Consider the following 15,187-nt stretch of genomic DNA (forward strand, 5'->3'; position numbering starts at 1 on the left):
TCCTACAATGAGCACACAGCTATGGCACTAAATTCTAGACAATGATTACAGAAAACAGTGAATCCTCATTTTTGAGAAAAAGCATTTTTTTTTTTACACTGTGATAGTCTGTAACAGTTCTAGTCGGTTAGTAATACTAACACTGACAATTTACAAACAGAAACCAATGAATTTTTAGAGTAGGGACTTCAGATCTCAAGTAACAAATGTATTACGTTCATATTTTCTAGTGGTTTTAAGCTTGCTTCCCCTCCTCGTGTTTATATGTTTCTTATTATACTGACATTTTAAGAAAATGTCTCATAAGTGCTAGAGTACACTTAACCACTCACTCACTCACTCACTCACTCACTCACTCACTCATTCTTGCCTTGTATTTGCTATTATGCTTGGACCTGCAGCAACAAAGACCAATATTGTTTTCGCCTTCCATGAACTCACAGACTAACACAAACATAGGAGAGTGAGAAAACTGCTGAAAAAAATGAATGTTTTTTAAAATTTGTCTTTAATGATCTACCTTCCCCACTTTACTACACTCAGTGCCTGATACCTAACCAATACTCAATGGTTTGTGTAATGAATGAAGGAATCTCAGGGAGCACCAGGATGGAAGGATCTTAACAGAGTATGAAAAAGGCGAGACTGAATTTTTAAGGACAAATTTCACCTATTCACAAGCAAAGACGGAAGGGAGGATTAGAGGCAGAAGGAATATCAAAAACAAGAGCACAGGAAGTAGGAAATAGCCTGGCATTCTGGGGAAACTGGATTGGATGATAGAGACTAAACATAGGACATAAGGCAGAAGTAGTTGAAGAGTTTACTCTGCAGGCAGCAGGGAAGTGAAGGGGTCACTGCAGAATTTAAAGTTCAGATGTATGTATTTTTCCAACCTTTATTTTAAATATACCAAAAAAGGTTTGGAAAATCAGTTTTAAAAGTACTCATAATCCCAATTTCCAAGTTTTCATATTCTGTTGTTGGAAGTTGTAATTTTGTTGTATTTAATTTTATTTATGCACATATCATAAAGTTTCCCATGTGAATATTAGTCTTTATAACCATTATTCTTAATGGTTGCAGTGAATGACCCGTAATATATCTAACGATTTTCCTATAGTTTTATATTTACTTCTGATTCTTTACTCAGCCTTGGAAATCTTAGAAAGATAAGGCACAATTTTCAAAGACAAAAGGTATTCAGTTCTTCACATTATAAATAATGTTCCAAGTAAACATTTTTGTAAAATTAGCTCTTTTCCATATTTTAGATATTTTTCCCTAGGATAAAAGTCCCAGAAATGGAATTACTGGGTCAGTGATTATAAATATTGTTATGGCTCTGAATAGATACTGCTAAATGCCTTCTAAAAGCCTTCTATATTTTACATTGCTATCTGCAATATGTGAAAATATATTTTTTATAATTTTTTAAACACATTTTTGGCTTATTTTTCTTATTACATATTATACAAGAAAAACAGAAAAATCAGAAGCATGAGTAAAATGAAGAAAATAAAAACCACACACAATCCTACCAGATATAATGCTGTTAACATTCTGGACATATTATATATACAAACTCAGTCTTTTAAACAATGTGTTTGTGCATAATTTTTAACCCAATTTTTCATTCACTTAATACCATCTTTCAGAATCAAGAAATACATTTAAGTTATTTCCATTTTTTTGAGCGTAATAAACAATATCACAATAAACATCTTAATAGCAGGTCTTTGTATATATTCTTAATATTTCTTAGGGTAAATTGGTCAACTAATGTGCAGTTTTAGAAAGTGTTTCTTCCCCTCCCCCCATATGTTTATTAGTAACTTGGTTTCCTCTTAGTGAATTGTCAATTCATATTTTGCCCAATATTTGTATTTTAGAATGATTATTCTAAGATTCTATATAGGAATAGCTGGGGGGAAGAAAAGACTAACTGTAAGAGAAACAAATTAGGATGCAAATGCATAGACTAGGTGACAAATGACTCAAACTAAGGCAATGGGGAAAGAGAGGAAGTATTTATTTATAGGTATGGAAAAGGTATGTATGATTTACTACTAAATTAAAAAAAATAGTTGCTATGTTGAGTAACATGCATTATTTTGAAAATAAAGACATAGATTGATACACACATATATACACGTACATTATATAGACTGAAATTTAATCAATAAAAGATTCTTGGGAAAGCCGGATGGCTCAGTTGGTTAGAGTGCAAACTCTCAACAACAAGTTTGCCGGTTCAATTCCCGCTTGGGATCGTGGGCTGTGCCCCCTGCAACTAAAGATTGAAAATGGCGACTGGACTTGGAGTTGAGCTGTGCCCTCCATAACTAGATTGAAGGACAATGACTTGGAGCTGATGGGCCCTGGAGAAACGCAATATTCCCCAATAAAATTTATATAAAAAAAAAATTCTTAGTGTAAATCATTTTCTACTATTTATATTTGTTTGTTTTGCCTGCCTAATTTCCTCAAAGTAAGGAGAGCCCTTTCCCAAAATACTCATTAAAAAATATAATTTTCAAAGATTTAATAAGAGTTCTTTTGAGACATAAATGTATATGTATTTCAGTGAGAAAGAGCAAATAACAGATTTTCGAAAATACCTGAATTCAAAGGTCAGTTTTAAAAAAAAACATCAATCGACAATTATTTTACCTACAGGAGTAGGGGAACATTTTCTCATGCATGGAGAAATGGTTCAAAAATAATAGGCCATGGTTACCTCAGCCCAAGCTTTGAGAACAGCCAGTTTTTCCATGGTTGTGGCACTCTCTCGGTACAACTGGCTAGAAGATCCTTTTCCGGCCTGAACTTTGTCCAGAGAAGACACAAGCAGATTGTGTACTCGACGGAGATCGTTGAGATCACTGACGACTCCACTTCCAATCCATGTACTACATACCTAACCAAAGAAAATTTTAAAAATTTTTGTATAAAAAAATTAACATTTAACATAGAGTGGAATAAACATAATTTTTTTTCCTTGGTGGAAGAAATAGTAAACAAAACCAATAAACAAAATAAAACAAAAATAATTCCAAAGCTATATTTTAATATTCATTTTTAATAACAAATCAGCAGCAAGTATGGAATTTATTGTATACTTACATGGAAAACAAAACAGTATTTACTTATATTTCCATTGTCTAATTGGACAAAAATTTTCATCAGGAAAAATTTTCCACCTAAACCAGGCCAGTCATGAATAATTCTTCAATTCAACAACACTTCTGTTCAGTACAAGCAAAGGCAAGCAAAAGGTTATTGTGGGTGCTACGGAAGAGATTAGAAAATAGAGGGAGAAAAATCTAATCCTTGTCCTCAGTAAGAAAACACAGATTGAATGAACCCATGAGAATGTTTTATGACTACAACACTATAATTGAAAACAGAGGAGGGAGAGGTTAATTTTAGCAGGAAAAAATGGAATGTTTCGATATCAGGAAGGTTTGTCTGTATAGATACAGGAGAGTTACATGGGGAAAGAGATGAGATTATGAAAGTTAATTGGGATCAGGTTATGGTACAGTTTAAATTCCATTAGAACTGAATTCCGACTTGTTCTTAAGGCAGTCATGAGCTTCCAAGACTTCTGAGCAGGGGGATATTATTAGAACTGTACTCTAGGGAAACTGCTCCAGTCCTTATGTATATAGGAAAGAATGTATACAGACAGCAAGCAATATGTTCAGTTAAGTGACTATTACAATACTATGGAACAGAGATGATATGGATCAAACTGGGAATGCAACAAAAAGGGAGAGGCATCTGAGAGAGACTTGGATCTAGAAATGGCAAGATCTGGAAACCACTTAAATATATTTAGGGGATAGGGCACAGGGACATGCAATAAGTGTGAGGAATCAAAGACTGCCAAATTTTGATTACCAAAGCTTCTAACTTGGATGAATGGAAGGAAGGTGACACTACTGCTTAAGAGAGATAACATAAGAAGACAGGAAAGTTTAGTGGAGATGAGAAGTTAGAGAACATGATTTTGGTTGGAACATTTTGACATGCTGAGTTCAAAGCACCAGTAAGAGACTCATGGAAAGGTATTCAGCAGGCAGTTGGAAACTTGGGTCTGGATTTCAGGAGCAAGGTCAAAGGTAAGTATGTAGACCTGGGAATCATCCACAGGAAGGTGATAACTAAAGCAATGCTACTTGGTGAATTTTTTCAAGGACTGAGGCATTTTAAAAAAGTCTTAAAGATGAACACAGGGAAAATAGGTGCACTTAAGGGACAAATGGCATAAGTATAATGAAAGAGACTGAAAAGGCCAGAAATGCACAAAGAAAACGAGGCAAGTGTGGGGATACTGGAGCCAAGGGAAGAATGTTAAGAAGGGGTGGTCTGACCCTGCCAGCTTTTTTCAACAATTTCAAGTCCTCGCTTTCTTATCCTTGTGCTAAAACAATTCACAAATTTTTGGTAAAAGGTAACAAGGTACATAAACCTCATTAAGGAAGATACCAAGCAAAATGTGTGGCAGCACCCCATAATTAACACATGGATATTTCTGTAATGAAATGTAGTACGAATCACACGAAGAGAGATTAATCAATACTACAGTCTCACTCAGCTTCACATCAGGGCCAAATGAGTACAGTCAGCTCAGGTTTTGCTAACAAATAAATTATGAAAAAGCTTTTGGCTTTCAAAGCATTTGGATATTGAATCATGGTTGACGGATTGCGTTCCTACATTTAAAACTTTTAAAAAGTTGAGAATAAATATTTATGTAACTATTTTATTCTTTTATGACCTTATTCTCAAAGAATTCAAAACTAAATTTAATAAAAATTAATAAGGATATTTTAAATTTGATTGTTATCAATTATGAACCTACTAATGGCAAAATAAGATACCAGTCAAAACAATGTTGAAAATATGACATTTAAAGTGAAAAAGATTAAATATGAGTATGAAAATGAAGAGTTATTGTTCCTGAGGGAATTAAACACATTGGAGAAATTTGATAAATATTTTTGTGAAATTTGGTAGAACTATAACTAAAAGATGGGAAAAATTGTAAAGATTGAGGATATGCACTAAGTTTGCTTTGCAAAAACCTAAGTACTTTCTCCATTTTAAAGAATATGAAACTAGAAATTGCAGATACTGCATTATTGGTTTGATTTATGCAGAAAGACGAAGCAGCATTGAATCAGCAAAATCATAATCAGAGAAAAGACCTTGGTCTTACATCAAAAGAGTGGTGAATGAATGTGCATTTATAAGTTTTAAGCTGAAATATTTAAAGTATGTATAATGCTTATGATTCCTACTCTGATTTCAGTGACTTTTTTATTAACCTACTGATTGTTATCCCCAAATGTGTTACATTTGAAGGTCTTCCTATAATATCTAAGAATGACCCTGATTTCCATGTTTAATGTTACGATTATCTAGTAAACCAGCTGGGATACCATGTTTCATGATCTGCCCAAAGTCAATTCCTTACTTTCTTTTAAGGAACCTGCAACCCACTGCTCCACCTGTTGCAAAACCAGGTTTCCTCCCAGAAACAGAAGGATAGGACTTCAAAACTTTAAGCATGCCAGTAGAAAAAGAACAAATTTCTTATAGAAAAAGCAGCTAGAGTCACATAAGAAATAAGTTAAGGCAAATTCAGTAACAAGAAACTTTCATACTTCTTATTCACAAGATGAAATTCTAATAGCCTTTGTTTTCTAATGATCAGGAGTTTTGGAGGAGGTTATCTCTGCTTAAATACTATGCTCTGAACATCACCATGATACATTTATTTATACATGACTGTGATTTCTGATGGTGTGTTGGTATCCCAAAGCAAATGACCTACTCTAACTCCAAAGTTTGCACCATGATCCACAGACCTCTCTCGTAAACTAGGCTCCCTCTTCTGTGTCGGGTCTGCTATTGGTGGAAGTTCGCTTCTCTGAATACCACCATTAAGATAGGAGGCTTCAGAGAAATAAGTCTTAACGGAAGGAAAGAGGCAAATTCATTCAGCTACAGAAAGAACAACATTAGAATTCCAATCCTCTCATTGCAAACAGAAATATTCTCTGTATAGAGGCCACATGTAACTTGATTATGGATTCTAAGCAATAATGACAGACCATAGCCCTGTACTCCAGAAAACTCCGAAGGAGAGAATTGCTTTTTTGCTATCCTAAGACAAGCAGAAGAAGAATCTGATTTTCTGGAAGACTAGAGCTTAATGCATGGATCCTTTCTCAGGATGAGGCAAGAAAAAGAGGAACTTACTAAAGATGTAGGAACATAGGTGCTTTTCTGACTATTTTCAGATACAATAACCTGAGCATAGTCCCCCGGGGTTAATTTTGCAAAGAAATTTCCATATTGTGAAATTCTCTTTAGGATAACTTAATACCCATAAATTATAGAATTTTCACAGCCCATGGTCAAAAAAATCTTTTGTTACCTAATTATCATTACTTTACATTCTTCACTTATTCTAGATTTTGAGATCTTAATTTTATTTTAGTCTCTCTCATGATGTGCATATTTCTGGTCACTTTTGGGTTATATAAGAGCTGTGTATCCCAAAGTCATGTCCCCAGCTATGATTAAAAAAAAGGAGAGATGTGACTAATACTGTCTATTTCATCGTTTCATACAGAATAAAAGAGGAAACTGACACTGTTGTGTTTCCAAGATAAAAATGAATATTATTTAAGTTTTCTCTCTTCTTTCTTGGAAGTGAAATTCTAAAATATCTCTGAATTTATAGAAGATAACTATAGAGAACCCTATTTTTCTTCTTACCTGGCAAGCTTTTGCTATTATGTCTGATGGAGTATCTTGTGAAAAGGCTGGTCTTAGAGCAGCTCCCACCTACAAAAATGAACACAAGCATTTTATTTTTAAAGGTAAGTAGTAAACATAAACCCTTTAGTGTCTTTGAAAAAAACACAGAAAACACAGCTATGTTCCTTTCCATTTTAGTACGTCTCTCTTACTTATCTTTCTAGTTACGATAAACTCAATCATACCATTTTTCTTTTGCTTTCCAGGAGGTTATCATCAAATCGATATGAATACTGTATCAAATAGGAAAATTATTTTCTTTCTTTCCTTTGTTTTTGTTTAATTGTAAACAGAATTTTCTGACAAAGTCATGTGTTCCCAGAGAGAACAAAAAACTGTTATTCTTTTTTTTTTCTATGTTTTCCTGAACATATTCTAACAGTATTTACCTCATGGGTAAGTCTCAATTCTTTTAAATAACTTAGAACTAAAAACTCACACAGTCACCAAAAAAATCGTAGAGATCAAAAAGAGATGTTTTCAAAGAAGGTTGCTCAAGAAATATTACTTTATGTATTGTTGTCATAGTAGTAAGTGAAGGAATATGAGTTTTAGTTTTAATAAGCCAACAGTCAGATACTTAGATTTAATACGTATGAGCTGAATAAGAAATTAGATGCAGTCAGCTCCTAATTTGAGATTTCTTCCATTTCACTAGAGATTCAGTTGCTAAGGCATATCAACAGCAGTTTGGAAATGGATCAAGAGCCCCTCTCTGTGACCAAAGACACAATGCAACAAACTACAGTATTGGTATTGCAATAATCAACTAATTGCAGAGCTGGTATTAGATCCCGTACTGAAGGAGAAAGAATACTATACAAGAGCTCATTGGGTTGACTGATAAAACTGGAATATGATAGATTATATAAAAAGCGTATAGCAATGTTGAATTTCCTGAAATTGATAATTGTTCTATGATTATGTAAGACAATGTTCTTGTCCTTTGGAAATACAGACAGAAGTGTTCAAGAGTAAAGGTACATGATTTAAATAATCTACTTTTTTAAATGGATTAGAAATAAGTGTGTGCAAGTGTGAGTGCGTGTGTAGAGAGAGACAGATACCGCGTTTCTCTGAAAATAAGACCTAGCCGAACCATCAGCTCTAATGCATCTTTCGGAGCAAAAATTAATATAAGACCCGGTATATTATATTATATTATTATATTATATTATATTATATTATAATATTATATTATATTATATTATATTAATTATATTATATTATATTATATTATATTATATTATATTATATTATATTATATTATATTATATTATATTATATTAATTATATTATATTATATTATATTATATTATATTATATTATATTATATTATATTATACCTGGTGTTATATTATAGTAAAATAAGTCTGGCTCTAATATTAATTTTTGCTCCAAAAGATGCAGTAGAGCTGATGATCTGGCTAGGTCTTATTTTCGGGGAAACACGGTACTATCAATAATAAAGCAAATGAGGCAAAATTAGTAATTGGTAAACATGAATAAAGGGTATATAACAGTTTTTTGGACTACTCGTACAACTTTTTTTGTAAGTTTGACATTATTTCTAAATAAAAAGTAATAAAAAAAAAAGAACTTCATTCTATTAGAGTGGGTATCTGGGAGTAAACAATTATACAAGTTTTCTGTAGCCAGTTAGCCTAAAACTATAACTTCCTCACTTGCACCTATGACGGAAAAACAATTAATATATTACTCACACTTTATTTTGTTTAGGTTTGAACACAGCTTTTAGATAAGGTGTGGTATGTCCAGAACCAACATCTTGGTATAATCACAGTAAAAAAATGGTTATTCTTTCCTTGCTAACATAAGTTTTTCACCTTCACATAACCCACCATTATTAGGATAACATCTACTGTGCCTCATTTGAAGAACATAAGTAAAGGGATAAATCTCAGGAGAAATAAGAATAAAATAAAAAAATCTGTTGAAAGTATCTAATTCTTTCAGTAATATTTTATCTGCTGTTATTAAAAGTTAATTTATCCTTCAGCATACAGGGCACAATTGTTTCTCATTTTTAAAAATGCTTATCCTGTCTTGACATATAAAAATAATGGCATCAAATCCACAACACTCTTTGAATGTTCTTTTTATCTTTAAAGTGGCATGGCTAAACATCTGAACACAAGACAGGAACCAGGCTGGAATTTCTATTCTCGTTTTATCACTAACATGCTATCATGACTTAAAAATAGCGACAAGTTTTATACTATTGTTTCTGTAATTGTGGGTTGATTCAAACTATGTAACCAACAGTGGGAGTAAACCTATGCCTTCCACGTGAATAAATAGGTTGTTGTTTCAAATATATTTCTACAGGGGACCCCTTTAATGATCACTCAAAAGATCCATTTTAAGTTTTTAAATAAATAGAACATCTCACATTAGCTTGATACTGCTCCAGAATCACATGACCTGGAAATTCGGGCTCAGGCACAGATGCAAACTTCTTGATGATGTCTTCAAGTGCTTGGAGCCCAGCCATCCGCAGCTGGTTACTATGATCGGTTGCAGCCATGAACGCCATGCGAATCAGGTCAGAAAGATGAAGTACCAAGAGATCATCTACAAATAAAAACAGAAGGCAAAAGGGAAACTTTTCCAAAGATAACTGTAATAACATAAAAATATGAAATGAAACGAATTTCTTTTAAAAAGCACTTTTGATCCACATTATTTCAGCGTGCTTTGTTAAAAATGACAAAGATATACTTCCAAGAAAGCTTCTGTATCATAACCTCTCAAGAACATTGGTAAACTGGTTACCATAACTTTCTCCAAAGGAGTCTGTAATTCTTTTGGAATTGGGATTGGCAAACTTTTTCTGTAAAGAACCAGATAGTAAATATTTTTGGTCTGGCCAGCCGCATAGTTTCTATAGCAACTACTCAACTCTGCTGTTGTAGTTTGAAAGTAGTCACAGTATACAGATGAGTATTACTCCTATAAACTTTATTTACAAAAACAGACTGTGGGCTAGATTGGATTGTAGGCTACAGATTGAGAAACCGTACTATGGAAAATATTTTTATAAGGATAAGATGTAGAAAAGGGAAGTATTTTTTCCTTTTAGCCTCAAAGTAAAAGCTGCCCTAAATCTGCCCTAACAAAGCTTAAAAGCAAGTCTTGAAAGAATTAAAAAGATTTCAAGTAATTTAACTGCAACCCAGAACAAAATCCAATACTATTTAAATAGATACAAAATCCAACACTAATAGCATAAAATTTGCAATGTGTAGTAGCTAATGAAAGATTACCAGGGATGCAAATAAGCAGAAAAATATATCTCCTAACAAGGAAAGGAACAGGGGGGAGGAATCAATGAATAGAAACAGGTCCAAAAATGAGAGTTGATAAATTAACAGGCGGGGACCTTAACATGGTTACTATAAGTATGTTGCCTATAATCAAGAAGAATAAGGAAAGCATGAATATGATGAAGAAAGACATGAAAGACAAAGAAAACCACAAATGGGACTTCAAGAGATAAAAAATAAAATATCGGAAATGAAAAATATACTGGATAAGATTGATAGTGATTAGATACAAAGGAGAAAAGATAAGTGAACTTAAAGACAAGGCAACAGAAATTATCTAAAGAAGTAACTGAACCCAGGGACTATGAAGTTCTTCAGTCGACTACAAGAGTAGCAAAGTCTTTTTGAAGCAGTGGCCAAATCTGTGGCTCAGCGTGATCCCATAACAGCTCCCTCTTAAACAGATTTTTGTTGTTATTGCTACTGTGAAGGTTACAAGTATCTTCCAATTTTTTCACATGCCTACCTAAAACGCCAATTTTAGAACCTTAAGTTTAAACAAGAATATCTATTGGTTAGGGGGAGGGGAGTAAAGAGGATTGAGAAAAAACATTTGGCTGAAAGCCCCCAGTACTTCCTCACCGAAGGGAGGCAAAAACACACTGTCAGTAAAAACCAGGCATCAGGAACAATTGCCAGAATTTAAGAGAAAATTTCTAAAGCAGGAGGAACTGGATTAAAATGGGCTTATTCATATTATGCCAACCCCAAATAAATAAAAACACCCATTATTCCTCCTGCACCCTAGACCTAATTTACAAGGTTCAGGACTGTATCAATCTACCAACCAAACTAGGCAATATTCCTGGAATGAAAGTGCTGCTGCTTCTGTACATAATCTCTACCTCCAACCTTTTTCAAGTCAGAATCTTTATCTTTTTTTCTAATCCAAGGAGATGAACTCCTAAAGCGGAGTAGTGGGAAGGGGCCCTGAGCAGAAACTCCAAAATGGGGAATTAGCAGGCTGTTTAGAGGTTTATTACATCTGAGAGTAGTAATTCCCTACAACTAAAAGACAGGAGATAGAAAGGGAGCTAAGGATGATACAGGAAGAGCCTAGATAGCACACTCATTGGGTCTATAAGTTTTCCCACACCTGCCATGACTGTTCATAATAGCAGGCAGTGCGTGCTGGAAAGGATCCTGTTTCCGTCAAGAAGAACAGAGCATGTTAAACACAGGAATCTAGGTTGGGGAGCTGTTCTATCAGCTTACCATCCAGCTACCAATGTGAAGTCCCCAGTAAACAAAGACAACATGGGAAATACACCCAACCACACCACTCACACTGTGTGCAAATGCCAAATATGGAGAGCACTCTCCCCTTTCAATGATATATAAACAAATAAGCCTATGAAAAAAAATACACCCAGGGAAAAGAAAGCTTCTGAAGAGTCAGAGAAAGAGCTAACAACCTCTGAAAACAATTTTCTATAAAAACCAGAATAAAATTTAGAAAATCATTTGTCATCTCAATAGGATGCAAAAAAATTATGGCTGCTACGGAATAAGAAGAAAAAAACCATAACGAGTAAAAAGGATTCAGTATAATGGAGGAGAAAGACATACATAAAAATTAAAGGAAAACTAAAAACACAAAAGAAAACTTAAGATCCACAATGGAAGCAGAAAAGAATAAAACATCAGAGATATAAACAGAAAACTTGTGAGGATCTCTGAGAATGCAGGCAAAAGGAGAAAATAATGAGAGAAAAAATTAAGAAATACAAAGAAAGGAAAGCCAATTTAAGGATCTTCACCAGTTCTTAAATATAGCATGCACACTTATGTTCTCACACCTTTACAAATTCTCTTACTTCCTTTGCTAAGAATAGACCAGAGTGGTAGGCAGAACAATGGTGCCCAAATATGTCCATTCCCTCATCCTTATAACCCGTGAGCATGTTACCTTACATGACAAAAGACACTTTGCAGATGTGATTGAGGTTATGGACCCCCAAATGGGGAGATTATCTTAAATTTTCCACGTGGGTCCAATTTAATCATGAGTCCTTAAAAGCAGAGCACCTTTCCTCGCTGCAATCTGAGAGAAGTGATGACAGAAAGATTCAACCTTTCTGACACTGAAGATAAAGAAAGGGGGCCATAAGCCAAGGAATGCAGGTGGCCTATAGAATCCGGAAAGAAGAAAGGATTCCCATGGAGCCTCCGGAAAGGATCGCAGCCCTGCCAACACCTTGAGGTTAGCCATGAAAGCCTCATGTTGGACTTTCTGACCAATGGAACTATTAAGTCAATAAATCTGTGTTGTTTTAAGCCACTGAGTTTGAGGTCAGTTCTTATATAGCAGCAATAGACAATGAACACAATCAGCCTCTTCTACCTGGAAAATCCTTTCTCTGTCTTTAAAACCTAGCTTCAGAATTACATCTTCTGTGAGTTCTTCCTTGGCTCTCCAGGAAAGGCTCTTTTTTCTATGTTCCCAAAGCACTCTACCATCCCACTACCGGGACATATAATTCTGTGAGTAATAAGCCTGCCTATCTGTCTTCTAGACTAGAAGTTCTTCAGGGCTATGGACGATGTTTTTTTCTTTGCATCCGCAGTGTGTAGCAAAGAACAGGAGTCAGTAAATATCTGACGGTTAAAGACACTGTGTTTATGACATACTGTGCTTCGCTGGTACCCTAGATTCAGATTCACATTCTATACGTGGTTCACTGTTTTACTTTTTGTTTATTTTTTTACTCCATTTGTGAGCTCTGCTGCTTCTTAAACAAAATAAAGTAAGCGGGAAAGCATCGTTAATGTATAGACTTCACTATAGTTATACATAGTTGATCTTCAGATATTTAAAAAAATGACAGGGGGATGAAGAGACTACGAAGTACGAGACAGACAGTTTGTTACTCTGCAGCTCTCTCAGCTTGTCTGGGTGACTTTATTTGTAAAATGATGACATTGAACCTCACAATCTCTTTGTAAGTTCTAGGGGCTATGTGGAATAAAAGCTTATAAAGATTTTTAAAAATGGTGAGGGGTTTCAGTAATAAACAGTTTTCACCTTTTCAAAAGAACCTAAAAGCATTTCTGAAATCTGCAAGTTTGAAATCTGCAAGTTTGAAATCTGCCAAGGCATTCATAAATTCTGACATTCTCCATGCTGGGGACCACAAAATTCACATTATGCACCTCAAAGCTTTGCCATCTCTGTAAAACAGAATGTTAACCTACGAGTTTTAACACTGAAGTTAAAACTGGGACAATGTACTAAGGAAATATAAGTTACTGTCATCATATCCTTAGGGCAAATGATTTAGATAGGTAGATGGATGGATGGATCCATAGATAGATAGGCAGGCAGACAGACAGACAAAAATGCTACATAGCAGTAAAATATTTTAACCCTTAAAAATACTTTGGGGAAAAGAAATATGAATTTTAAATTTACTTCTAGGGTTCCGTAGTTTAGCAGACCTTGCCAGGGCAAGATCAAAGTGAGCCGGGTCCACATTCTCACACAAATTGATTATTCGACACAGGCAATCAGCAGCAAATACGCGCGTGGCCCACCGAGGTGCCACAAAGGGCTTTGATTTATCGTCTTCGCCTAGTGTGGTAAACATGATATCATCATCCATCTCATCCTTCTTTTCCGATTCTTCATCTTTTCCACTACTTAACGGCGTTGCAGTACTCATATCTGTAACAAAAATAAAAGCATATTATAACCTCACATATAGCAAAAATGAGCTTTAGAAATAATATTAATGTTAAAAGATTTCTAATAAAAAGACTAAATTCTCACTTCTTTGAAAACAGTAGAACTTTGTGTTTTAGACCAATTAAAAACCAAGGAAAGGATAACATAAATGTATCTTACACATTTTACTAGTTTTACATACTATGTTAACTACAGAGTAACCTGGAATTTTTATACATGAAAATTTAGTTTGAATTTGGTCATTTTCTAAAAAGTAAGGTTCATTAGATTGTAACATAATTTAGCTTTCAACATTTTTATAGGAATTTAGATTAAAATTAGTATTTTTAAATGTAAGGTAAATTTATATGTATCTATATATGTGTGTACAGATAGATAAATAGACAGATAGATATACATATTGGAAGTAAAATTAATTTTAATTATTTTGAAAACATATTTTACATATTAAATACGTACCACTAGAAGCTGCCAGGACATCTTTACAAAGCATGAGCCAATGAGAAAGTTTTTCTACAGCCAGTGATGAAAGCATATGTCCCAAAGTATCATGAATATCAGAACATAATTTTCTATCTGTCTCTCGGTCTAGCATTCCAAAAAGAAGTCCCTCAAGACCCGTTTCTGTTATATTAACACCTTGGTGCCGGTAATGGATATCACTTCGAGAACCAACTCCAGTTGCAAAAGGACTGACATCTGAAAAGCAATTTTTACAAATGAACTTGTATGAGATTTTGTTGTATATTGTTACCTAACAATTGTGCTAAGGAACAAGGCTTACATGTAAACAATGGCAAAAAAACCAGCTAGCTATATATACAATTTATCTGTGGTCTCCAGTTTACATATCTTTAGGATTAGAATTTAATCTGACAATTAAAGGTAAAACCCTGATCTTCAAGACTGATTGATTATTCTGAGGTATTTTTAAACAAATCTCCAGTGAATGCTCAATATAAATATTTGAGTCTATCAAGTGTGGGAAAAAGACATTTTCTAAATAGATATAATCTAATAGACTGAAAAAATTACTGCTGTATTTGTTGGAAGAACAAATTAAAACTTATTCAGTCTTATAGTTCTGATTTTTAAAAAACATATAAAGCCAGAACAAAAATTGTAAATTGATTGTATCCTGAAAGTTCATTTAAAAATGTGGAAAACCCTTTTCAAGAAAAAATCAAAAAGTAATATTGTTATGAAAGAGTAGTAAAGTCTCTTGTTTTATCCAAACATCTTTTCATTCTCATAAACAGCATAAGTAATACAACTGGCACCCCTAAGAATGAGTACAGTATGTTTGTTAATAGAACTC

General features: G+C 34.0%; 1 protein-coding gene across 4 annotated transcripts in view; it reads right to left on the reverse strand.

The window, feature by feature from the left end:
- Nucleotides 1-15,187, reverse strand: part of HEATR5B (HEAT repeat containing 5B) — a 74,274-nt gene that overhangs the window by 14,391 nt on the left and 44,696 nt on the right. For all 4 annotated transcript variants that reach the window (XM_019741998.2, XM_019742008.2, XM_074331895.1 and 1 more), the window contains exons 23-27: nucleotides 14,329-14,568; nucleotides 13,597-13,848; nucleotides 9,251-9,432; nucleotides 6,796-6,864; nucleotides 2,741-2,920 (exon numbers count right to left, since the gene is read on the reverse strand). In XM_019741998.2, the coding sequence (XP_019597557.2) occupies nucleotides 2,741-2,920; nucleotides 6,796-6,864; nucleotides 9,251-9,432; nucleotides 13,597-13,848; nucleotides 14,329-14,568 (923 nt within the window). The remainder of the gene's footprint in view (nucleotides 1-2,740; nucleotides 2,921-6,795; nucleotides 6,865-9,250; nucleotides 9,433-13,596; nucleotides 13,849-14,328; nucleotides 14,569-15,187) is intronic.

Source organism: Rhinolophus sinicus, linkage group LG05 (genome assembly GCF_036562045.2).
Source record: "Rhinolophus sinicus isolate RSC01 linkage group LG05, ASM3656204v1, whole genome shotgun sequence".
In the NCBI taxonomy this organism is placed as follows: domain Eukaryota; kingdom Metazoa; phylum Chordata; class Mammalia; order Chiroptera; family Rhinolophidae; genus Rhinolophus; species Rhinolophus sinicus.